Source organism: Schistocerca serialis, chromosome 7 (genome assembly GCF_023864345.2).
Source record: "Schistocerca serialis cubense isolate TAMUIC-IGC-003099 chromosome 7, iqSchSeri2.2, whole genome shotgun sequence".
NCBI lineage: Eukaryota > Metazoa > Arthropoda > Insecta > Orthoptera > Acrididae > Schistocerca > Schistocerca serialis.
Window position 1 is genome coordinate 177,318,697 of NC_064644.1, and position 27,312 is coordinate 177,346,008.

Genomic DNA, 27,312 nt, shown 5'->3' on the forward strand with positions numbered 1-27,312 from the left:
ATTGCCAGAGTCGTTTGCTCTCAAACTACTATTGCTTCCAAGTCGGTACATAGGTTATCCAGTCACTAATGGCATAAGAGCGAACCAAAGTGCAGACCCCACAGGATGCTACCCCAGGGTCAGCACATTTCCAACAGAACGCATGATAACCACGAAATGGTGGAGAGTGGTCATTACAGAAATGCGTTTCTTGAAGAACAAGACAGAATGCAGTATAGGAGGAGACAAGACGTTTCATTTCCGGTAAGTGACAATAGTATCCGTCGAAATTCCACTGGATGATTGTGTGGTGAGTGTCCAGGTTAGACTAAAAGAAGCTGATATAAGGTCATGTCACTCTGTCAGTAGTCGTCACTGATAAGGATGGGATGACGTCTATAAATAAGATATCAGGCTCAGGTTGCCAGGGGGGGGGGGGGGGAGATGGCACCTCCGGGGGCACCAGGGGGGGGGGACGCTTGTCTTGGAATTTAAGTTTCTTCTTCTGCTCTTTCAGAGGTGGAGGACGGTAGGGCAAAAGGAGAGTACAGACTTCTGCAATATCTGGAACCGAAGGAGAGTGGACGACCTTGGGGCGCACTGATAGTGCGTCTTGTGGCCAGGTGGTGGTAGGAGTCTTCTGGCCTGAGACATGCTGGAGAGGAGTCTCGGGAGGGAGTCCAATCATTGGCAGGTGCCAAGGAAGGGGGAACTTCTTTGGCCAGAGAGGAGTGGCTACTGGACAGGTCATGGGAACTTCAGAGGATGGGGAAGGGAGAGGGTGATGGGGCTGGAGTAAGGAAGAGGTAGGAGGAGGAAATGAAGTAATAGGAGCAAAAGTTGAAGACAGTGACACTGAATGGAGTCTCTCATACTTTTGGCGAGCCTCAGCATAAGACAGGTGATCCAGGGACTCGTATTCTTGGGTTTCCTTTTCTCTATTTTAAGCTAGGCAATCCAGCGAGCGAAGGGAGTGGTTGTCAGCACAATTGACACACAGGTGGCGGAGCACAGGAGCTTCCCTCATGTAGTGGGTGTCCACAGTCACCACACAGACAGTCTGCTGTACAGTGGGAAGACATATGCTCAAAACTCAAACACCTAAAGCACTGCATATGTAGATGGATGTATGGCTTCACATCACATCTGTAGCACATAATCTTGACTTTCTCCTGGAGGGTATCCCCTTTGAAAGCCAGTATTAGTCCGGTTGTCTTTGCGACCCTTCTGCAAATGTCGAACAAAATGAACGCCACACCTCTCCAGATTAGCCTGGAGTTCCTCATCTGTTTATGGGGTGAGATCCCTATGAAAAATCACTCTCTAAACCATATTCAGAGATTGGTGAGGAGTAATAGACACTGGGACATTGCCAAGACGATCACAGGCATGAAGAGCTGCGGATTGGATGGCAGAAGCAGCTTTGATCAACAGGGAGCCCAATCGCATCTTACTAAGATACTCCACTTAACCAAACTCGTCCTCGATATTCTCCACAAAAAACAATGGGTTTATGGCAGTGAATGTGTCCCCATCCGTTCTAGAACAGACGTGGTAATGGGGAAAGTGTTTCATCCCAAGACAGCGTGCCTGGCCTCCTCCCATGGTGTAGCCGGATCATACGAAGCAGCATTCAATGATCCTTCACCATCAGGCCATTTGAGAAAGGCCAGATTTTTGCAGCTTGATACGCTTCATGCGTCAAGCATCCGCCCTGGCACCACCTGCTCCTACCAGGGGTTCTCCCCATGGACGCCACCCAGCCACATCAAGGGCTGCCTGGCACAGAGGCTGTTGCCGGGAGTTCTGATGCTCAAAGAAGACAAGCAACCACTCCTTGGCATACATGAGGGAACAGCTCAAGTGTCAGTAGTGTGATCCCTGTGTTGTCAGGGGGCTCAGCCATATGGGTACACAACAGTCCCACCACACAGACTGGCTACAAGTGCTCGTGACCTATCAGGGTGGAAGGGGTCTGCAGTGGAGAAGGGAGAGGAGAATGAAGGGGGGAGAGGAATCCACACCATAGATGCTAGGGAGTGAGTTCTTCGCCAAATGGCTCACACTAGAAAGAGCTCAAGTGGGGACCTAAACGCCAAAAAAGGTTGAAAGAACAGGCAAAGGAAACAAAATTACAACCAATACAGGAAACCAGGTGGATAACCAGTTCGACATAAATCAGAAAGCCGAGAGACGGAAACGAGGGGGCAGCACGGAAGGAACGAGGAGAGGGTGGGAGGGAGGGCAAGGTGAAGGAAATGCAGCGAGGGAAGAAGCATTGGCAGCAATAGCTCGGTGCCCCGCACACACGAGCACACGAAAGAACTGTGAACTCCATGGTTGGAGTGGTGGGGGGAGGGGGGGTGGAGGGAAGATGGCTACATTATGATAGATTTTTCCATGTTAATGCCCACTTAAACACTAAGCTGTGATTGGCTGCCTCGTTTTAATAGAGTCATTTGATTAGCCAGAGGGGAGGGGATGAGCAGGAAGAGGGAGGTGGGAGGGGAGGTTAGGAGAGGGGAAGGGTGGAGTTAAAGGGGGGTGAGGCTTGTCACGTGATGACGGTAGTGTCATATTTAATGGAGGTGTGACTTCATCACAGATATAAACGAAGTGCACTAGAATACTAAATGTAAACAAACAGGGCTATGTAGTACATAGATTATGCTACAGCACTTAGTTTATTTATAAGATATGAAGAGCAGATCATTATGATAATATGTGGACATCGATAATTGGAGTACCCGTTTACATTATTAGTTATACAAGGAGGCCAATGAAATTTGTATAATTCTAAAGAAACTTTGTGTACAAAAAGTGTGTGTTTGCTTAGCTGTCAAGAGAGGTAAAAGGAAGCAGACGTACACTGAGGTGAGAGAAGCTATGTGATATCTCCCAATATAGTGTAGGACTTATGTTTTCCAGCGTAGTAAATCTGTGTGTCATGGACTCATCAAGTCGTTGAAAGTTCCCTGCAGAAACATTGAGCCCTGCTCTCTTTATAGCGGGGAAGTGTTGCACGTGCAGATTTTGTGCACGAGCTGACTCTCAATTATGTCTCATAAATGTTCAATGGGATTCTTGTTGGCAGATCTGGGTGGTCAAATCATTTGCTTGTGTTGTCCAGAATGTTGTTCAGACCAGCTACGAACAATTGTGGCCCAGTGACATAGGGCACTGTCATCCATAAAAATTCCATTGTTGGGGAACAAGCCCGTGAATGGCTCCAAGTGGTCTTGAAGTAGCTGAACATAACCAATTCCATGCAAACACATCCTACAGCTTTATGAAGCCACCATAAGCTTACACAGTGTCTTGTTGACAACCTGGGTACATCTTACCAACTGAAATAGGGACTCATCACGGTTTTCAAGTCGTCCACGGTGCGATACGGTCAAGAGCCCAGGAGAGGCGCTGTAGGCGATGCCGTGCTGTTAGCAAAGGCACCAGTGCCGGTCGCCTGCTGCTATAGCCCATTAACGTCATATTTCGCTGCACTATCCTACGGATATGTTCGTCGAACGTCCCACATTGATTTCTGCGATTATTTCACGCAGTGTTTGTTAGCACTCATAACTCTACGCATAAGCCGCTGCTCTCAGTCGTTAAGTGATGGCTGTCGGCCACTACGTTGTCCTTGGTGAGAGGTAATGTCTGAAATTTGGTAATATCAACACAGTCTTGACACTGTGTATCTCGGAATACTGAATTCCCTAAAGATTTCCGAAATGGAATGTCCCATGCATCTACTCAAACTACTATACCACGTCCAAAGTCAGTTAATTCGCGTCGTGTGGCCATTATCACGTCGGAAACATTTCACGTGAATCAATTTAGTACTAACGACAACTCATCCATCGCACTGCCCTTTAGTACCTTATGTACGCGAAGCTACCGCCATCTGTGTACGTACATTTCGCTATCCCCATGACTCGTCACCTCAGTCTACACACCTGAAGAAAAGCTTTCTTCTGTGTGTCACACTGCTGCAACTTCTGCCACACGCACCGATAAGGAGCTATGGTAGAAATGACCCACAAAAGTATGAACGTTTCGTGAAATCGGATTCTACGGACATTCATGTTCAAATGTTTCAGATGGTCCGTTTGCATACCGCGCAGCTACGATGCCGCAACTCTAGGTCGTTGATGTTATCTGCAGTGAAAAACAAAACATCTTAGTCACGAAGCCTTCGAGGACAAAAGAGTCTGTGCATAAGTTTATTGGCGTCGGTTTTTAGCCTTTCTTTGCCTAAGAGTACATGGAAGTAACTTTGTGTTCGTTTGCCGCCTAATTCTCAACTTCTTCATTTTGAATAGCTACGACTTCCCTTATTATATCTGTTTCAGTCTATGCCTCGAAGAGTAACACTAACTGTTCGTACTGAAAGACAAAAAGGGAGACAGACAATTTTTGCGTAGACAAAAGAAATAGAAGTAATGCGGACATTGATGAGGATTCTATAGTAGTTTTGAAAATATATTTAAATGTGCCCGAGCAAACTTCCAAATAATTTTAAGAGTTATAATTTGGTTTGACGAATTAATAAAGCGGATTCTGTAATGCAGAATATTTCGCATCTAAGGTTACTTTAAGCGGTACAACGGCATTCACGTTATGTTGTCAGTAGGTAAAAGCCGATTTGCAACCGTTAACACAAAATTTATTTTTCGACGAACTGTATCAAGCACTCACTTTAAATGTTCGAACAATTAAAGAGAAATCAAAGATTTATTTCAGTAATATTTCGTCGCCACGGTGCTGTATTTGCTATGTTCAGCTCTGAGACTAAAATTTCGGCAAGTTTTACGTGGAGTATCACTTTAAGATACACATTTTTGTCATAGATAAGGTCCAATGACTTCTTCGTAAGGTCGTTCACAATGTTTTGCGCAGTTATATTTTTATGACATCGACAAAATTGGTCGAATTTTGATCTTAGGCGATACTAGTATACTTCATTCTGAGGAAGCGCGACGTCCTTCGGAGGGGCTTCGGCGACATGGCATGTTTGGAACTTGATCGAACAGAAACAAGGTAACAGTGCTACCAATCATTGTCCACCGTCAGCAAAGAGGTCTTCTAAACGTATGCCCTGTTCTGTCAAATACAACCGAACACGTTGGTCAGGTGTGGTTCGTGTGTTTGTTATTGCGGCAGTCCTATAAAGTGCTAAACCCGGACGGGACGTCCCGGCCAACAATGGCTCAAATGGCTCTGGACACTATGGGACTTGACTGCTGAGGTCATCAGTCCCCTAGAACTTAGAACTACTTAAACCTATCTAACCTAAGGACATCACACACATCCATGGCCGAGGCAGGATTCGAACCTGCTACCGTAGCGATCGCGCGGCTCCGGACTGTAGCGCCTAGAACAGCTCGGCCATTCCGGCCGACTCCGGCCAACAGTGCCATACGATCATTTCATTTCATTTCATTTCATTTCTCAAAATATTGACCTAAGGCAATGATACATGGTATACAGCGATTTCAACTGGATTAGCCATTGTTACACTGCATTTGGTGCTCTGTTTTAAATTTCCCTCACCGGTAAAAGTCCAGAGGTGATAAATCTGCTGAGCGTGCCGTTCTGTGTTTCCCGAACGAGCGATTTAACGACCTCCAAACGTTCTGTTAAAGCAGTCTGCTATTATCTGCGCGAGGGATGGGGGAAGCATCCGTCCTATCAGTATCTTCGGTGGAATGTCTCCCAATAACTACGGCACGATATCTGTTATGAGCTGTACTGTAGATACTAGTGGCTATTTGGAGTCTCATCATCATTAAGATAGGAAACAATAATACGATTCTCGAAGAGACCACACCACACATTGACCTCCAGAGGTCGGTGTCTACCCAATTCTCTCACCCAGCATGGCTTTTCACGTGACTGTACTGTACTTGGTTGTCATAAAAATGAACCTGATGTAAACATAAACCCGGTGATTTGTCAGCTGCAGTAGCACACGTACACTGGTGGTGTTACGCTCTTGGAAGTAGGTCCTGCTTATGTTAACTGTAAATGAAACTAAGATATTCTAATGTATTAACGGCCGTCAACCTTTTTCTTAATCATACTTTAGCTATGTAGTTTTTATTTCAAAAATCGTATTCAAACGCAGTATCCGTACCCGATAACTGTGTTCTGATTGTCGTGCTGTTGATACGTACCGCTAAAATGGCTGACGCTGAGTTCTGCTCCGCAGTGAAACGCGCTCGTGAACACCATTAAAAATAATCTGGAACATGTTATAAATTTTTTTTACAAGTTTGCAGATAAATTAGGCTTTGAAGTTTTCCGAGGAACTTTACTAAATAAACTTCAGTCGTTTTCTATAAAAGACCTGGTAAAGGAAATTAGATTATTTTGTTATCTTCCATGTTGAAGTTACCCTTAATGTTCAAAACTAACGTCATGTGTTCTGTACATCCTTTATATATACCACAGGGATCGGTTTTTCTGTAAACAACAGTAAAGGTATATGGTAATGAATTCATTTTTATTCAGTTCTCACATATACAGTTTGATTCTTGAGATACAATTTGGTCCTAATATTCTGTACAGAGATGCTTTTTTACACAATAACAAAAAGAAAATTCACCATTCGAAACATTTACAATTTTCAGTTATATACGAGTAAAAGTACACTAAAAACTGACACAGAGATGGTTTCATTCTTTCACTACAACAGCCCCAATAGTACCAGCTATACGATTATTACACAACACCAATTCTGATGAACAGTTCAGTATATAGATATATATCTGTGCACATATTTACAAGTGTATACAGTACATATTCCTCACACACATGGTTTGTATAAATAAATGCTTGCACTCGCACTCTATGCCAAAAACGTAATACTGTTCTGTGACATTTACATCCATTGTAAGATAGATACTGCCTACAGGAAAATTAAAGAGACCTTCGGAGAAAAGAGAACCACTTGTATGAATATCAAGAGCTCAGATGTAAACCCAGTTCTAAGCAAAGAAGGGAAAGCAGAAAGGTGTAAGGAGTATATAGAGGGTCTGTACAAGGGCGATGTACTTGAGCACAATGTTATGGAAATGGAAGAGGATGTAGATGAATATAAAATGGGACATACGATACTGCGTGAAGAGTTTGACAGAGCACTGAAAGACCTGAGTCGAAACAAGGCCCCGGGAGTAGACAACATTCCATTAGAACTACTGGTGGCCTTGGGAGAGCCAGTCATGACAAAACTCTACCATCTGGTGAGCAAGATGTATGAGACAGGCGAAATACCCTCAGCCTTCAAGAAGAATATAATAATTCCAATCCCAAAGAAAGCAGGTGTTGACAGATGTGAAAATTACCGAACTATCAGTTTAATAAGTCACAGCTGCAAAATACTAACGCGAATTCTTTACAGACGGATGGAAAAACTGGTGGAAGCGGACCTCGGGGAAGATCAGTTTGGATTCCGTAGAAATGTTGGAACACGTGAGGCAATACTAACCTTACGACTTATCTTAGAAGAAAGATTAAGAAAAGGCAAACCTACGTTTCTAGCATTTGTAGACTTAGAGAAAGCTTTTGAAAATGTTAACTGGAATACTCTCTTTCAAATTCTGAAGGTGGCAGGGGTAAAATACAGGGAGCGAAAGGCTATTTACAACTTGTACAGAAACCAGATGGCAGTTATAAGAGTCGAGGGGGCATGAAAGGGAAGCAGTGGTTGGGAAAGGAGTGAGACAGGGTTGTAGCCTCTCCCCGATGTTATTCAATCTGTATATTGAGCAAGCAGTAAAGGAAACAAAAGAAAAATTCGGAGTAGGTATTAAAATTCATGGAGAAGAAATAAAAACTTTGAGGTTCGCCGATGATATTGTAATTCTGTCAGAGACAGCAAAGGACTTGGAAGAACAGTTGAACGGAATGGACAGTGTCTTTGAAAGGAGTATATGAGATGAACATCAACAAAAGCAAAGCGAGGATTATGGAATGTAGTCAAATTAAATCGGGTGATGCTGAGGGAATTAGATTAGGAAATGAGACACTTAAAGTAGTAAAGGAGTTTTGCTATTTGGGGAGTAAAATAACTGATGATGGTCGAAGTAGAGAGGATATAAAATGTAGACTGGCAATGGCAAGGAAATCGTTTCCGAAGAAAAGAAATTTGTTAACATGGAGTATAGATTTAAGTGTCAGGAAGTCGTTTCTGAAAGTATTTGTATGGAGTGTAGCCATGTATGTAAGTGAAACATGGACGATAACTAGTTTGGACAAGAAGAGAATAGAAGCTTTCGAAATGTGGTGCTACAGAAGAATGCTGAAGATAAGGTGGGTAGATCACGTAACTAATGAGGAGGTATTGAATAGGATTGGGGAGAAGAGAAGTTTGTGGCACAACTTGACTAGAAGAAGGGATCGGTTGGTAGGACATGTTTTGAGGCATCAAGGGATCACCAATTTAGTATTGGAGGGCAGGGTGGAGGGTAAAAATCGTAGAGGGAGACCAAGAGATGAATACACTAAGCAGATTCAGAAGGATGTAGGTTGCAGTAGGTACTGGGAGATGAAGAAGCTTGCACAGGATAGAGTAGCATGGAGAGCTGCATCAAACCAGTCTCAGGACTGAAGACCACAACAACAACAACAACAACAACAACAACAACAACAACAGTATGCACATCCCCAGATAGATAGATTTTGTGAACTCTACTGCAACCTTTCCCATCTCCACACCAACAAAGTTCTCAGCGAATATTGTGAACCATTTAAAATTAGGTCTGGCAAAGCATTTTCTTATGCCCCAGCGCTCAGCCCACCATTGAGTTCTGATCAATATTTAACGATGTTCCCTCAGATTCTCCAGTGTTTTGCCAAAAACTGAATTAATCAGTAATTTAAAAAATCTTTGTCAAAGTCACATCGCAGAACCTATATTTCATACTCAAATCAATCAGCCGGGGGAATACCTTGAAGGAGGTAGCCCAGGTGAATAAACCAGCCCCGTCCCAATCTGAGACACTCAGGAGATTATTTACTAGCGTAATGTTTTTCGCTTGCTTCCAGATTGTCATCAAAGTTGGAGCCTCCTTGTGGAACTAGTTGCTCCAGAACAGTGGCAAATCAGGGTGTGCCTCATGCATTCTAATAGTGTATGCGAGTTCTGCCTCCACCACATATCCCACACATCAGAATCAGCCGCCAAACCCTCGATCTTTGCCATCCAAGAACATGGTGTAACTCGAATCAAGGTATGCATTGAACATGTCACCCATCCGTGGGTTATTTGCCTTGGCTTGATTCTGGACATACTGACAAACTCCTCCATGGATACCTCGTCAAAGAAAAGAAGCATGTCAGCACCTGTCAACTTCGTTTTCTTGAGCATAGCGTCCCTAGACAGCCCAGGTCCTGTGTAATAAAAGGTGGGATCCAAGAATTTGAGGTCATGGATAGATTCTTGAATTTCTGTGAAACATTCACGAGCAAGCGTACATCTGTGTCCCTGTAAAGCTACGCATTCTCTCCTAAGGAGTAGGTGTTGAATTTCCACCAGACATTCACAGCATAATCGAACTCTGCATCCATTATGGCATAGCCTGTGAGGTCACTGGAGAATGCAGTTATGTCAGATAGTCTGGTTTCGTCGAATTTTGCCATACTATCCAGATATTCATATGGAAGACCCCTTTCCTAGTCACATGTTGAAACTTTTTCTCATTGGGAAATGCAGCTCGAGTGATGTGCATATCATCTTGAAGCAGAGTTTAACAGGTTTCTGGAGTGAGACCTCTGTAAAAACATAGCGAGTCGTGGAATTGCAGCGTTATTCTTGGCGTAATTTGTCTGGAGAATGAAATATTTCTCGACAGTCTCAGGTAGGACAATGGCCTGATCTTTCTCCATACCGAAATGAGCCAAGTGCTCAGCAAGAAAGCGAGCGTCATACACACTTAAATAATAAAAGAAAACGGGTATGTGTCGTGGTAATTGATGCCTCAAGTTACATGTATTGTGAACTGCGCCACGGATCTTCCCCCTAAGATGACAATGGCCCCTATGAGGACTTTACGGTTCTCTGTGTAATGGCAGCCCATAAATATGGCAGTCAACCCCTGCATGCACAAATCTTCGTTCTCTTTGGATTTGGTCATGGGTACATTTCATGCTCAGTGAGAAGCCAAACCACAGGATTATCCTCGACATAAAATCAGTATTGGTTAAGACTCTAATCATAGGATGGTAACACTTGATATGCTGCTGCATATTGTACATGTTTTTTGTGAGGCTGTAGTGACACCTTCACATCGGGTCACAGGAGCGAGGAGGCATTGAAAGTCGGCATACACCGCTTCTGATAGTGAGCACCTTAAACGTTATGAATTTATTTTCCTCAGTAGGTATAACAATACATACCAGGTCTTTGGAAGCGCTATAATCTAAATGCTTTGCTAATAACTTGTCTGAGCAAAAAGCATTAATACACATTAAGCAAATATGCTGTTTACCATTATTTTTACTAACTTGGGAGTAAATGAGTTGGAACATGTGCCTAATCGAATCATACTGATGTGTCTTCATCACAGAATAGCAGCATTTCACATGCATGTTACGCTCACCAGCAAATTTTGAGAAATGGGTCCTGCGACTATATGCTGTTCAGATCATCTGACTCATTTCTTCAGACCATAAACATGAACCAATACTCCAGTATTCTGTGCCTCAAAGTTAAGTATGTCCTGGATCTTGACAGGGAACTCTATACTGTCAAAGTTATAACACTTATGAATATCAAGGTATCTATCTTATTGAAAGAAATTTCCATGTAATTCCTTTCACTAGCCATGACTGACCATGCAAAACAAGCCCCATCGTGGTCATTGTTCAGATTAATTCATGCATTCTTATCAGCTATATCCTTAGGAAGCTGGATATAGTTGAACCCTCCATTTACAGGATCATAGACATGTTTATTGGTGTCAAGGTGTAGTATGTGGATGAGTGCTTTAGTTGACTCTGTAACTTCCATCTCTGAAAACCAGTCCAATGTAGCACGCAAACGGACTCTCAGAAACACTTGGTGATCCATGTGCTCTGTGATATCACGCCATTTTCCCTCCAAAGATTGTGAAGGCTTGTCTCTTCAATGACAGAGGTCTGTTTTTTTTTGTTTTGTTTTTTTTTTGGGGGGGGGGGGGGGGGAAGTATGTGTGACAGTTCCCTGGACAGCACTGCATTTAATGGTGGAATACCATGGATCATTAACAACCTAGAGGAGCTCCATTTCAAGAACAGGGAGGTATGCTTTCAGAAACGCTGCAGGGTCACGGTACCCTACTACTGGGTTCTTGATACTAATGAAGAAAATTCGCTCCTCCGAGGCGTTCAAAATCACTGAATATTCTAATTGCAGTATGACCTTACTAATCTGATATTCTTAAACAAAAGGACAGGGGAGAGAAATGCTGCAAGCCACAGGATCGCTACTGTTACTATGACTCCAACTGAACGATGACAACGATGCTGTATCTGGCTGCAGTAATGACGATGGCTGCTTGGAGGAGTAGGGAGGTGCATGAACCTTGTGGTTTAGGCAAGAACATGGAGGGAGGAGATGGTGCGTTGCCCCAGTGAGCAGCCTGGCTGTGGAGATGATTGTTGCCACAATCCTGAGCCGGTTGGCATAGGGAGAGTGGTCCTTGGACGCCAGAACAGTGCTGGTGTGGAGGGGAGAGGCGGCAGTGGTGGGGGCGGCTGCAGCTGCCACGGCTTCCCTGGCAGCAAAGAGTGGCGTCTTACCTGCCTGTGCGATGAGCACAGGACCACGTCTTGTTGGTTGTTTCTTCACCGCCCCCTGTACCTGCACCACAAAGTATTGTGGTGAGACACTTGCTGGAAGAAGAATAACGAAAAAACTAAGTACAGTATTCTAGATACTGTATGCTGCTGCTACTACAGCAAGGCAATGAAGAACACTGATTATATGAAAGCAGCGTCAGTGCATTTAAAAAAATTACTTGTATTGCTCTGGCTGCATGATATCCACCACCATCTATGGCACCTCCTCATGCCGATGCATGTCCCTCTCCATCTACTCCACCCATTCTAACATGTAATCATTCTCGCCCAAAACACGCTGTATACATCGATCCAGCTTGCTGAAATCACCTACAACAGCAACATACTGATTTAATAATAAAAAAAAGAAATACACACAAAACTAAGAAATTTTTTTTCGGAATATACACTTACTCAATAGCTGTGACAGGGAGGAATCACAACCTTCATTGCTCCCTCCCTACTCCTGCTCCTCGGAATCACCAACTACAACAAAGGATAAGCCTCAGACAACAATGTATTACATATACAAACAGCAGTATGATGAAGAAAATATGTACTTATAATGCTGCTGCTGCTGTTGCCTCAGCTTCCAGCTGTTTCACTGTTTCATGGATATGTGCTGAAACAATAAGGAGATATGAATTCAATACTACGAAATTCTTAGTGACAGAACTGTGAGCCAAAAAGTTATCAATTTGAATATGTACTTACCAGGTAATTCTACTTACCTAGGGTGTTTGCCATTAGCACCACTGCTGCCGCTGGCTGAGCGTCTCTTCTTGTAATGTAAGCGAGTAATGCATAAGCAAACAAAGACTGAGAACATCGATAAGTGCACAGACAGTCTGATACATCCACGGACAATAGCAGAATGGCAGAATGAGGGCGAGTGGAGAGTTTGGGTGGGCTTTATATATGTTCACTGATTCAGTATTAGCCAATAGGAACATAGCATTCTGAGGAGGGATGAAAACCTCCATCTGTGTGTTTGTACACTGGTTCATAGAGATGTTCACACAAACAGGAAGTAACTAAGAGAGAGAGAGAGAGAGAGAGAGAGAGAGAGAGAGAGAGAGAGAGAGAGAGAGAGAATATTCCACAGGAATTTCCCAATCAAAGGGATGCTGCCAGGAAGTAACCACTTGATACAGTGCACAAGTTCTGAGGAGTAGGGTTTTCTCAGAATTATAGGCTATCCCCATAGGGGGATAAATCAACCTTCAGGATGTCAAACCACTTAGTGGAACAATAGGTTAAGGGGAGGGGGAGTGGAGTTATTCACCCATGGATATATGCAACCTGCACAAACAAAAAGTGGGACTGATGACCTCGCTGTTTGGTCCCCTCCCCCGATTCAACCAACCAAAAAGGTCCATAACTCTTTACCCTACTACTCATGCGAGAGGGTATGTCCCACTGTTCATGTTATTAGGGATTTTTCCCTTTCTATTCACGTGTGGTACACGGAAAAAATGATTGCTTAAATGTCTCTGTGCGCTCTTTAATTAGTCTAATTTTGTTTGTGAGATCCCTATGATGATGTCTGGTTTGTGAGGCGCTGAACTGCGCGGTCATTAGCGCCCGTACTAAGTCCAAATTTTTAGAGAGTCGATTTTTTTGTTTTTTACACAGTCCAATCTAGCCGTTGTCGTGAGGTCCCTATGGGAGCAATACACAGGGGTTTACAATATATTAGTGGATCCATCACTTAAAGTTGGTTCTAGAACCTTTGTGAGTAGACTTTCATAGTATACTTTTCGGATGTATGTTCTAGCGTCTGCCAGATCTGTTCTTTCGTGACTCTCCTATGGGTCGAACAAGCCTGTGACTATTCGTGCTGCCGTTCTTTCAGACCACCTGTTAGTCCTTTCTGGCACAAGTCCCACACACTTGAACAATATTCCAGGATGAGTCGCATGAGTGTTTCGTATGCAGTGTCTTTTGTAGACTGATGCATTCTACTAATGAACTGCAGTCTACCACCTGCTTTAGCTATGACAGACTATACGATCATTTCAGTTCATTTTCCTACAGGTTGTTAGACCCAGGTATTTTTATAAATTGACCAATTCCAAATGTGAACCAATTACGTTATACTCATAGGTTACTACGTTTTTCCATTCTCTGAAATGTACAGTTTTACATTTAGGTATGTTTAAAGCAAGTTGTTAATCTTTGCACTACTTTGAAGTCTTATCAAGATCTGAATGAATATTTGTGCTGCTTCTTTCTGACATTACTTCATTGTAGCTAGGTACATCATTTGCACAAGCTGAGATTACTACAGGGGGGGCGCAAATAGATGTCAGAAATTTTTGTCTATTACGACATAATACGGTTTTTTTTGTTTTTTTTTGGTGGGGTTTAAGGGCGCTCAACTACTGAGGTCATTAGCGCCCAGTCACTGTTGTTAGAGCACATGGAATCTAGTAAAACTCAAGGGGAGGGGAGGACACCAGAAAGACCAAACAAAGATGTAGATAAAATAAGTAAAAAGGTTAAATGTCTTTGGACAAGCCAGTCAAAGTTATAAAACGCAGAACACGAGCAGCTGCTCGAGCGTCATCAGCTAAAATATCCGGTAAAGTAGATGGCAGGGACAGGACAACACGAGATTGACTAAAGCGGGAACACGACAATAAAACATGGCGCACTGTTAATGCCTGACCGCAAGGGCACTGCGGGGCTGGGTCACCGGAGAGTAGGTAGCGGTGGCTAAACCGGCAATACCCAATCCGCAACCTGGTCAGAAGGACCTCCTCTCGCCGAGATGGTCGGGAGGAGGTTGTCCAAGCAGTTGGGAGCAGTTTTACTGCCCGGAGCTTGTTTCCTTGAGGGATGACCAAGCATCCCACCACAACGACGCAAGCCTCTTACAAACATCCCCACGAACGTCAGATGACGGGACACAATGGGAGGCTGGCCGAGGCAGGAGGACTGCAGCCTTGGCTGCAGCATCCGCAGCCTCATTCCCAGGCACTCCTACATGTCCGGGAACCCACAGAAAGCTGACAGGAGAACCATTATCAGCGAAAGAATGGAGGGACTGCTGTATCCGTTGAACTAAGGGATGGACCGGACAGGGAGCTCCAAGGCTCTGAAGAGCACTGAGTGAGTCAGAGCAGAGTACATACGATGATCGGACTATGGACCGATACAAGCGAAGCAGGACAGTGCGATCCACTCCCCAAGATGAACTACTAAGAACTCTGAGGACATTAAGGGAACGTGTACAACGGGCCACCAAATAAGAGACATGCGGAGACCAACACAGTTTTCTGTCCAACGTGAGCCCTAGAAACTTAGTTGTTTCCACGAATGGGAGAACAACGGGACCGAGATGTAAGGATGGCGGAAGGAACGCTTTATATCGCCAAAAGTTGATACAAACCGTCTTCTCTTCAGAGAACCGGAAGCCATTTGCCACGCTCCATGAGTATAGGCTGTCTAGACAACGCTAAAGGCAGCGCTCCAGGAGGCATGTTCTCTGGGCACTGCAGTAGATCGCGAAGTCATCGACAAAGAGAGAGCCTGAGACATTAGGTGGAATGCAATCCATAATTGGATTGATCGCGATGGCAAAAAGGGCTACGCTCAAGACGGAGCCCTGAGGCACTCTGTTCTCCTGGAAGAAGACGTCGGACAATACGGAACCCACACGTACCCTAAACTTTCGATCCGTTAAAAAGGAATCAATAAAAAGGGGCAGGCGATCGCGTAGGCCCCACCTGTGCATAATGCGGAGGATACCTCCTCTCCAATAGGTATCATAAGCCTTCTCCAAATCGAAGAACACGGCTACCGTTTGGCGCCTTCGCAAAAAGTTGTTCATGACGAATGTCGACAAGGTCACAAGGTGGTCAACAGAGCAGCGGCGGCGACGAAAGCCGCATTGGACATTGGTAAGTAGCCGTCGAGATTCAAGAATCCAAACTAACCGAGCATGAACCATGCGCTCCATCACCTTACAGACACAGCTTGTAAGAGAAATGGGGCGGTAACTAGAAGGAAGGTGTCTATCCTTCCCGGGTTTGGGTATAGGAACAACGACGGCGTCACGCCAACGCATGGGGACCTGACCTTCGGTCCAGACGCGATTGTAGGTACGAAGAAGGAAGCTTTTGCCCGCCGGAGAAAGGCGTGCCAGCATCTGAACGTGAATGGCATCTGGCCCCAGAGCAGAGGACCGGGACAGTGCAAGTGCACGTTCGAGTTCCCGCATAGTAAAGGGGGCATTATAAGTTTCCAGATTCAGTGAGTGGAAGGAAGGTCGCCGAGCCTCTTCTGCCTCTTTCCTGGGAAGGAAGGCAGGGTGGTAATGGGCGGAGCTTGAAACCTCCGCGAAAAACCGGCCGAAGGCGTTGGAGACAGCCACAGGATCAACGAGGACCTCATTACCTGAGGTCAGGCCAGGTACCGAGGAGTGGGCCTTAATGCCGGACAGCCGGCGCAGGCCACCCCATACGACAGAAGAGGGAGTAAAACTGTTAAAGGAGCTGGTGAAAGAGGCCCAACAAGCTTTTTTGCTGTCTTTGATGACTCTACGGCATTGCGCTCAGAGCCGTTTGTATCCAATACAATTCGCCAACGGAGGATGGCGGCGAAAGGTGCGTAAAGCACGTCGTCGAGCACGGATGGCGTCTCTACAAGGCTCGTTCCACCAGGCAATGGAAACGCGACGTGAAGAAGAGGTAGTACGAGGAATGGAACGTTCGGCAGCATTGATGGTAACAGCCGTGAGGTATTCGACCTGACTGTCACAACTGAGAAAATCGTGGTCCGGAAAGGTCGCCAGGGAGGAGTAAAGTCCCCAGTCAGCTTTCGGTATGTTCCAGCTTGAAGGACGTGGGGATGGGGTGTGGTGCAGGAGACGAACGACACAGGGGAAGTGGTCGCTCGAATAGGTGTCAGAAAGGACATACCACTCGAACCGACGGGCAAGAGTGGTAGAACAGAGCGAGAGGTCCAAGTGGGAGTAGGTATGAGTAGAGTCCGAGAGGAAAGTCGGGGCGCCAGTATTGAGGCAGACAAGATTGAGATGGTTGAAGACATCCGCCAAGAGTGAGCCTCTTTGACAGGATGCAGGAGAGCCCCAAAGGGGATGATGGGCATTGAAGTCGCCAAACAATAAAAACGGCGGGGGAAGCTGAACAATCAGGTGCATCATGTCAGCCAGACTAACAGCGGATGACGATGGAGTGTAGATGGTACAAACTGAAAAAGTAAAAGCAGAAAGAGTAATACGGACAGCTATTGCTTAGAGTGGGGTGGTCGATGGGATGGTAATAGACATCGTCCCGAACGAGCATGACCCCACCATGAGCTGGGATACCGTCCACAGGGGTGAGGTCATACCGCTCCGAGGTATAGTGGGTAAAGGCATATGGTCAGTCGGGCGCAACTTGGTTTCCTGGAGACCAAGGACGAGCGGACAGTGCAGGCGGAGGAGCAGTTGTAATTCCTCCTCATTAGATCGAATACCTCTTATGTTCCAATGTAACAAGGCCATCGCTAGTCAAAAAAGAGGGGGAACGAGATGGGGGAAGAGCTGGTCACTTCGACGGCCGCGGAGGGCCAGGTTTCGAGGGAACAACGCTACAACCGGCGGGAGGCGGATCCTGTTCCATCGAGTCGGCGCCAGCTGCAGCCGCTGTCCCTGGTGGTGTAGGAGGGGCATCATCATTTGCCGACGAGAGGCCAGCTGAGCGCCTGGCAGCAGAGCGTCCCGGCGAAACTGAGGACGGCCGGGAGCAGCGACTCACGGATGGAGCGTCAAACGAAACGCGCTGGGGTGGAGAGGGGGATAGAGACTTCTTCTAAGGGGCCTTCTTGGAAGTCCGAGGAGGCACAGGGGTGGTGGGCTGGACCCGAAGAAGGTCCTCACGCGCGGGGTCCGTTTTGGAATGCCGAACCTCGGAAGCTGGGGTCCGGAACATTGCCCCGATGGATGCCTGAGAAGAGGATCGCTTCTCAGGCGGCGGCGGGGGGGCGGGGGAGGAGGAGGAGGAGGAGGAGGAGGAGGAGGAGGAAGGGTGGCTCCTAGGGCAGAGGGGGCAGGGTCCACGGGGGAGGAGGATTTGGAAGGGAGGGATTTGGGAGGCAGAGGCAGAGACCCCGGATGGGGGGAGGAGGTGGAGGGGGGACAGGATAGGGGTGAGGATACCGCGGAAGGAAGGGACACAACTGATGCAAACGAAGTGGTCAACGAAATGGGATGGAGGCAGTCATACTTCTTCCTGGCCTCAGAATAAGAGAGACGATCCAAAGTTTTGAGTTCTTGTATCTTCTTCTCCTTCTGATATGCGGGGCAGTCTGAGGATCTAGGCGAGTGGATGCCAGGACAATTAATGCACCGAGGTGGTGGGGTGCATGTATGTTCCTCACGAAGAGGACGTCCACAATCGCCACAAAGGGGCTCAGCCTCACACCGTGACTACTTGTGCCCAAAGCGCAAACACCGAAAACAGCGCATAGGAGGCGGGACGTAAGGTCGCATGTCGCACCGGTAGCACATCACCTTTACCTTCTCCGGAAGAACGTCCCCCTCGAAGGCGAGGATAAAGGCCCCAGTGTCGATGCGACAGTCTTTGGGGCCGCGCTGGACTCGCCGGACGAAATGCACGCCTCGGCGCTCCAGGTTGGCCCTGAGCTCCTCATCAGATTGCAGCAGGAGGTCCCGATGAAAAATAACCCCCTGCGTCCTATTTAGTGCCAGATGCGGGACAATGGACACTGGGATATCCCCTAGGTGGTCGCACGCCTGGAGCGCCGCCGACTGTGTGGCGGAGGTGGTCTTTATAAGAACGAACCCCGAACGCATCTTACTGAGAGCCTCGATTTCCCCGAAGATGTCCTCAATGTGCTGAACAAAGAACATGGGCTTGGAGGTGGCGAACGTCCCCCCATCGGTTCGAGAACAGACCAAATAGCGGGCCTGTCCCTCCTCCCAGGGAGTGGCCAAGGGGGAAAGGGCAAGAGAACCAGAACTAGAGACAGTACCTTTCCGTTTGAAAGACTCGGCCGCAGAGCGACCTGATATGTGTTGACGTTTCATCTGCGAAACGTCCGCCCCGATACCACCCACTCTGACCAGGGGCTCTCCCCACGGGCGCCACCCAGCCTCAGCAAGGGCCACCTGGCAGGATGACAGTTGCCGGGAGTCCTGATGCCCCAAGGAGACGGGCATCGACTCCTTGGCTGACGTGGGGAGGGTGCAGCTCAGGTATCGGCAGTACGATCCCTGTGTTGTCAGGGGGCTACAACCTAGAGGGTACATGACGACCCCACCACAACAGGCTGGCTACCGTGCTGGATTTCTGGTGCCATGGAAAGTCCATCATGATTGTAGGTGCAGATGGGGACGCACTATGGACGTAACTTGTACAACCCATCAGGCGTTTAGGCCCAATTTGAGGAATAGTGGGTATGGTTACAACGCCGGTACAATGCTGAGTGCCAAGGACTTAGTGCACTGAGGACCAGTGGTACACCACGTAAGGCGTCCTTCCCCAAAAGGCTCGTACTTCTGTCGAATTTTGAAAAATGGAGGTCAAACCCCAAGGGGGACCATCACATGAAAGGCCGAAACGGTTGAAACTCCTTTTAGTCGCCTCTTACGACAGGCAGGAATACCTCAGGCCTATTCGTACCCCGGACCCGCAGGGGGATATATATATATAATATGGGGTGATAGATTAGTGTTATCATATTTACACTATAGCAGTCAGCATGAAATTTAACACATAAGGTTTTCAAAGTGGTTTACTTCGTCAGCAATGGGTGTATAGAACCTTCAACTGAATTTCGTGATTAAGTTCTGAAGAGTACCATTTTAAACTGCACGAATTTCTCTGGAAACTGCAGTACAAATATCTTTGCGTACTGAACACGCATCTTGGAAGATTCTATCCTTCAGATAACGGCATAAGCAATAACCATATGGGCTGAGTTCGGGTCAGTAAGTGGGCCACTCCACATCATGTCCAGTGAATGCTAAGGTGTCCAGGAGGTTCGAGTCCTCCCTCGGGCATGGGTGTGTGTGTGTTTGTCCTTAGGATAGTTTAGGTTAAGTAATGTGTAAGCTTAGGGACTGATGACCTTAGCAGTTAAGTCCCATAAGATTTCACACACATTTGAACATTTTTTTTTCTTTTTCTTTTTGTGTCCAGGGCAACGATATGATCTCTGAACATCTTCTGAAAGAAATCTAAAACGTCCACTGAGTGGTGTGGACGTGCTCCATCCTGCATGAACCAGTAGTTTCTGAGCATTCGGCAATATTGTGCAGACATTACAAATTCATGATCCAGTATCTGTCTGTATCTTTCTGCTGTTGCAGATCCCTCAATAAAAATGGACCCCGTAGTGCACTGTGCACTGATTGCGCACCAAACACTGACCTTTTGTTGCTGAGGTGGAACAGCCAGTTGAAGGTGTAGATTCTTAGTAGCTCAGTGGCGCCTGTTCTACATCTACGTGATTACTCTGCTATTCACAATAAAGTGCCTGGCAGAGGGTTCAGTGTACCACCTTCAAGCTGTTTCTCTACCGTTCCAGTCTCGAACGGAGCGCGGGAAAAACTAGCACTTAAATTTTTCTGTGCGTGCCCTGATTTCTCTTATTTTATCGTGATGATCATTTCTCCCTATGTAGGTGGGTGCCAACAGAATGTTTTCGAAATTGGAGGAGAAAATTGGTGATTGAAATTTCATGAGAATATTCCGTCGCAACGAAAAACGCCTTTGTTTTAATGATTGCCATTCCAATTCACGTATCATGTCTGTGACACTATCTCCCCTATTTCGCGATAATACAGACGAGTTGCTCTTCTTTGTACTTTTTCGATGTCATCCGTCAGTCCCACCTGGTGCGGATCCCACACCGCACAGCAATACTCCAGAATAGGGCGGACAAGCGTGGTGTAAGCAATCTCTTGAGTAGACCTGTTGCATCTTCTAAGTGTTCTGCCAATGAATCGCAGTCTTTGGTATGCTCTACCCACAATATTATCTATGTGATCGTTCCAATTTAGGTTATTTGTAATTGTAATCCCTAAGTATTTAGTTGAATTTACAGCCTTCAGATTTGTGTGATTTATCGCGTAATCGAAATTTAGCTGATTTCTTTTAGTACTCATGTTCTGCTTGTTGACGAATCCACGGAGATGGAAGACTTCATCACTAAAACCAGGTCTGATCCGTATTGACATTTTCAAAGGCCCCAATCATCTAATATCCACCACTCTATATCCCTGACCTTCAAAAGTTGGCAATGTTGAATTTTGTGAGGGAAAAGGTTACGTTTATCCTTTGGAGGACTGTCGTGACATATTGAGTTATTCTGCTGCGTTTCTTGTTGAGGTAGTGGGCTTCTCACCGAAAAAGGCTCACACTTCGTTCCACATTCCCAGGCTTGTAACTCAGACTCCTCGTTCTGACTGTCCCTTCCTGGAATCATGTAGAAATCCGGTCCTTTCACAAGATTTCATCAACCTGTTAACAATGGGGAAAACATTACACAAAATCTGTATCAGAGGATGCCCAAATTTTCTCACCAAAATTTGACTTCAGTTCTTTACTGTAATCTTACTAAGAAACGGACATTCCTGATGGTGCAGTTCTTGGCCACGTGTGTTGCTGAATGAACGTCTCATCACAACGATACGTGAAGAATTTGCTTAAAATATATTTACGAACAACAAGTGCTGTTCCAATGTTAGTGCTTCTATTCTCAAATAAGACATCAGTGATTGAACTATAGAATTTTCAGAGTTAGAATACAACAATACCACAAGTAGAATCATTTCTGGCATACTATTAAACTACAATAGACAAATACTTTCTAATATTTTACGTCACCCTGTATTAATATTGTCCACAAGGCCATTAATATACATTGTGATTAGCAAGGGTCCCAATACACTCCCTGGGGAACACCTGAAGTTACTTCTGTGTCTGCATGGTGTGTAATGTGATACCGTGAAGACAACGATGCTTGAAGACGGCATCAGATTCGATTGCTTGCCACTGCAAGGACGCGACACAACCAGCGCTAACAACGACTATGCAGATCTCGTACAAGTAGAGCCGTAATACCTAAAGCGAGATGTGCTTATTCTGGACCTTCCCAAGCACCAACCAGTGATGGTCGTGCAGATCTGCAGAAGGATAATTCTGGGAATTGTCTCTCCGAAACCTAAGAAGATGGCGACCATGGCCCAGTTGGGTAGGTACCTTGAGACGAACTGGCAATGAGGTGAAGCACAGTGAGGGGAGAAGGTATGGTTGGAGATCTCTGGCTCTGTGGCAGATGTACATATACTCATCTGATGTCTCATAGTTCACTGCAATTATACAACGTACACTAGCTACAATGGTTAGAGATTGAGGCCATGTCACCTGGCTAGAGGCTGAAATGATTGAGTGATGTATAGTAACACTTCGTCGCGCTCAGGGTGTATAAAAGTAGGAAGATTGTGTAACAACACTAGAATATTAACACTAGTTTACCTTACATTGTATATCTAATTCGTTTGTAATATGCCAACGCACAGATATAACACACCTGGATAGTATCTGCATTTCGTTAAGGTCAGAACACGTACGTAAATTACAAATTAATTTTTAATGCAAAAAAGGACAAATTTTCTTGATCTAATCGTTACATGATAAACTGTAACACAGTGGAATGGATATAGGGTATAAATTTTTTCTGTTAAAACGGACAGCGAGAAATAAAATACTTCATTTTCCTTCTCGCCGTCGGTTTTAACTACGATAACAAAATATTTAAACATCAAGACAAAGTGGCAGAAAAACCTGACGAATATGCTCCCGTTTGAAAAGTGGGGTACCAGCCGTCTCATTCTACCTTCCTCAGCACCATTCAAAACTTTCCCAAAAATTTCGGCCTGCGAACATTTGGCGCTCCTTGTAACACGAAGCGTATCTCTCATTGTCACAAGCTCCCCTGACTAACTCACACCCACTAGCACATCGCTGTAAGCCGCTCATACCCACCCACTACCACTTTATCATTCTGACAGACTTATTCAACCCAACTCATTGTCATTATCTTTTGTCGCTCCTCTGACTGTCTCTGTCTCCTATCTTATAGCAACAATCTCTCTCGTTCTGTCCTGTAACTGCTGTCTCCCCTCTTTGTCACTATCTCCCTCGTGCTCTCTCTCACTGCTACTGTCTCATTCATTCCCTCACACTGCTGCTGTCTTTTCACTGCCCCTTCCTTGTCATTGCCATAGACACACTATCACTGGCTCTCACCTTCTTCCATTCTCTCTTTCTCGTTATTCCTGTCGCACTGACACTGTCTCCTTCACTGTTTTCCTAGCAATGTTCTGTCACTGTCAACTATGTTACTCTGCTACTGTGTCCCTCTCTTTCTCTCACGCTGTCATTGTCTCCTTCGCTCTTTCTATACCACAAACGCTGTCTGCTATCTTCCATTATTTATTACTTTTCGGTCTTTTTCCCATTGCCACTGTCTCCTCGCAGCATAAAAAGTGAAAATATGTTCGCATGCCAAAATTTTTGGAAAAAATTAGGTAGAATGAGGCACTGACACCCGATTTTTCAGTCAGTCTTTTAAACAGGGGATACCCTTTTTTTTTGCTTTCTTTTCCGCACTAAAGCGAGGCAAGTGACTCATATGAAAAGAACTTTACTGACCCATAAAATTTTGCTAGTTTGCTTATTTGAAACTGAAATGACGCAAAACGATTTTACACCTCAGACCGGAATTTATGTGCACTAAAATTATGCTTGTGCTTCAGTACTACAAAATGGGTTTTCTAGGACCCTTCTGATAACAGAGATACTTTACAGCGTATTTCTCCGTTCTACGTCACTTCATAAACCACGTTTTCGCCTCACAACGGATTTTACTGCCTGTTTTACAAGTAGGGTAACAGAGCTCTGTATCTCGGAAACGGATAAAGATATCAAGAAAGTTTTGAAGACTGTTCAAGACGGGATCTTAGGACTACATCGTAAAAAATTAGAGCAATTTGCTGTACATGGCCGACTTATAATTAGCAGCTCGGTTTTTGCGCTCAAAAACATTTTTTTTGAGTGTTTCTCGTTGAAGGATAAAGATTTTTTGGAAACGGAAAGATGGCACTTCTACTTAAATACCTAGAGAATACAGCTTTAAAATTTAAGCAATTTTATGTGGCTAGTTATTTAGATATCCGCTACTGACGTCGAAATAAAATGGTGAGAAACGCAGTGTGTCGTGCACAAATGCACTCTGTGAGACAGCGCTCTCCAGATCTAAATCGTACGTGCAGGCAGAATCTGCTTTCATCGGTAAAGACCACGGCGTGCCATTCTACCTTCCAAGTGATTCTCTGACTGCAGAAATCGAAATCTATTGTATATTCCACGCAATCGCAGCTCACTCTGTAAGTAGGCTGTTTAGGTTTTTATGTTGGTAACGCCACGCGGCGCTCTGTATGAAAATCACTGACTGTGCTGTGTGCAGTCTGTGGCTAGTTTGCATTGTTGGGATATTTGCTATTTTAGTGTTGGGCAGCTGGATGTGACCAGCGCGTAGCGTTGCGCAGTTGTTTTATCCTTGCGCAGTTGGAGTTGAGCCGTCAGCAGTGGTGGATGCTGGGAGAGAGACAACAGTGGTGGATGTGGGGAGAGATGGCAGAATTTTGAGAGCGGACGATCTGGACGTGTGTCCGTCAGAAAAAGGAAATTCGTAAGATTGCATGTCATGAACTGATATATATATTATGACTTTTGAACACTACTAAGGTAAATACATTGTTTGTTCTCTATCAAAATCTTTCATTTGCTAACTAAGCCTATCAGTAGTTAGTGCCTTCAGCAGTTAGAATCTTTTATTTAGCTGGCAGTATTGGCGATCGCTGTATTGCAGTAGTTCGAGTAACGAAGATTTTTGTGAGGTAAGTGATTCATGAAAGGTATAGGTTATTGTTAGTCAGGGCCATTCTTTTGTAGGGATTATTGAAAGTCAGATTGCGTTGCGCTAAAAATATTGTGTGTCAGTTTAGTGTTGATCAGAATAAGTAAAGATAGAAATGTCTGAGTACGCTCAGTTTTGCTCAGCTGTTTGAAAAATCAAATAACGTAAGAGGTTTTATCAGCACAGTCGTTAATAATTTTCCAAAGGGGACGTTTCAACTCCACTAACAGCTTGTGAAATTGTTGTTTATTAAAACACAACCGGCTCCGCGGCCTAAAGACGCATCATCAGGTGCAACAACGTTAGGAAATTATAGACATACCCATCGATCCTAGTCAAAATTTACTATCATTAATCTTATTCTCTGAATAGTAAACTCTGACTACGAGCGATGGGTATGCCTATAATCTTCTGACGCTGTTGCACCTGATGCTTCAGGCCCCGCAGCCGGTTGGGTTTTAATAACCAACAATTTCACCAGCTCTTAGTGGAGTTCTTCCCTGTCATTCACGTCGATGCTCTGGTGTGAATGGAAGACAGGCTAGAGCTGTGTGTGCCCGTAGTCCTGCTGCTAATAAACGGTTCGCAACAGTTCGTGTTGACCCGTCTGGGCTGGGCTCACACGCCGTCTTATCTGTGCTGTAGTAGCTGTACGATCTACCACTGCAGCCCTAACAATACGACGATCCTGATGGGCGTGTATGCTGGGTGGACGTCCAAAACCTCGTCTGCGGATCTGAGAATGTTCACGTGACCACTGAAACCAACTCCGTTGCACAACTGACGCAGCAAATCCAACTTGCGTAGCAGTTCTCCGAAAGAATCATCCCGCCATTCAGGAGGCTGCAATTTGATCCCTTTCAGAGTCGCTCATTTGGCTGTAGGAAGCACGAGTGTGTGTCCGTGACACGGCTGTCTCCTTGCTTCACACGTTTGCACCACATTGAGCCTTCTGGCTGTGAGAATTCCCTATTAAAGGGCAGACACAGGATGGTGCTCTGTTAACTATGCCACTACGGACGCAACTGGCGCTGAAACAATTATCACTACATCTACTATACCCCAGGTGCCACATGCATGTCTTCCCAAGTGCATTAATTTTTTTCCCCGCAGTGTTTTATACCGGGAAGGTGCCGAAGTTCATAGTGTTTTTCCATAGTATTAATAAACACAACAGTATTAATAAACACAACAGATACACATAACAGAGACTTGATCATCAATAATACACTACTGGCCACTAAAATTGCTACATCAAGAAGAAATGCAGATGATAAACGGGTATTCATTGGACAAATATATAATACTAGAACTGACAAGTGATTACATTTTCACGCAATTTGGGTGCATAGATCCTGAGAAATCAGAACCCAGAATAACCACCTCTGGCCGTAATAACGGCCTTGATACGCCTGGGCATTGAGTCAAACAGAGCTTAGATGGCGAGTACGAGCACAGCTGCCCACGCAACTTCAACACGATACCACAGTTCGTCAAGAGTAGTGACTGGCGTATTGTGACGAGCCAGTAGCTCGGCCGCCATTGACCAGACGTTTTCAATTGGTGAGAGATCTGGAGAATGTGCTGGCTAGGGCAGCAGTGGAGCATTTTCTGTATCCAGAAAGGCCCGTACAGGTCCTGCAACATGCGGTCGTGCATTATCCTGCTGAAATGTAGGATTTCGCAGGGATCGAATGAAGGGTAGAGCCACGGGTAGTAACACATCTGAAACGTAACGTCCACTGTTCAAAGTGCCGTCAACGGGATCAAGAGGTGACCGAGACGTGTAACCAATGGCATCCCATACCGGTGATACGCCAGTATGGCGATGACGAATACACGCTTCCAATGTGTGTTCACTGCTATGTCTCCAAACACGGTTACGACCATCATAACGCTGTAATCAGAACCTGGATTCATCCGAAAAAATGACGTTTTGCGATTCGTGCACCCAGGTTCATCGTTGAGTACACCATCGCTGGCCCTCCTGTCTGTGATGCACCGTCAAGGGTAACCGCAGCCATGGTCTCCGAGCTGCTGCAAACGACGTCGAACTGTTCGTGCAGATGGTTACAGCCATGCGGATATGATGCCTGTCATCCCGACTGCTAGTGATACGAGGCCGTTGAGATCCAGCACGGCGTTCCGTATTACCCTCCTGAACCCACCGATTCCATATTCTGCTAACAGTAATTGGATCTCGACCATCGCGAGCAACAATGTCGCGATACGATGAACCGCAATCGCGATAGGCTACAATCCGACATTTATCGAAGTCGTAAACGTGATGGTACGCATTTCTCCTCCTTACACGAGGCATCACAACAACGTTGCACCAGGCAACGCCGGTCAACTGCTGTTTGTGTATGAGAAATCGGTTGGAAACTTTCCTCATGTCAGCACGTTGTAGGCGTCGCCACCGGCGCCAACATTGTGTGAATGCTCTGAAAAGCTAATCATTTGCATATCACAGCATCTTCTTCCCGTCGGTTAAATTTCGCATCTGTAGCACGTCATCTTCGTGGTGTAGCTATTTTAATGGTCAGCAGTGTATAT

The 27,312-nt window shown here is 45.5% G+C and overlaps 1 protein-coding gene across 1 annotated transcript in view; it reads right to left on the minus strand.

The window, feature by feature from the left end:
- LOC126412949 (myrosinase 1-like) overlaps nt 1–12,546 on the minus strand; it is a 109,617-nt gene extending 97,071 nt beyond the window's left edge. Inside the window, exons 1-2 of the mRNA XM_050082840.1 lie at nt 12,531–12,546; nt 11,455–11,853 (exon numbers count right to left, since the gene is read on the minus strand). Coding sequence (XP_049938797.1) covers nt 11,455–11,853; nt 12,531–12,546 — 415 coding nt within the window. The remainder of the gene's footprint in view (nt 1–11,454; nt 11,854–12,530) is intronic.
- Nucleotides 12,547–27,312: the final 14,766 nt, after the last annotated feature.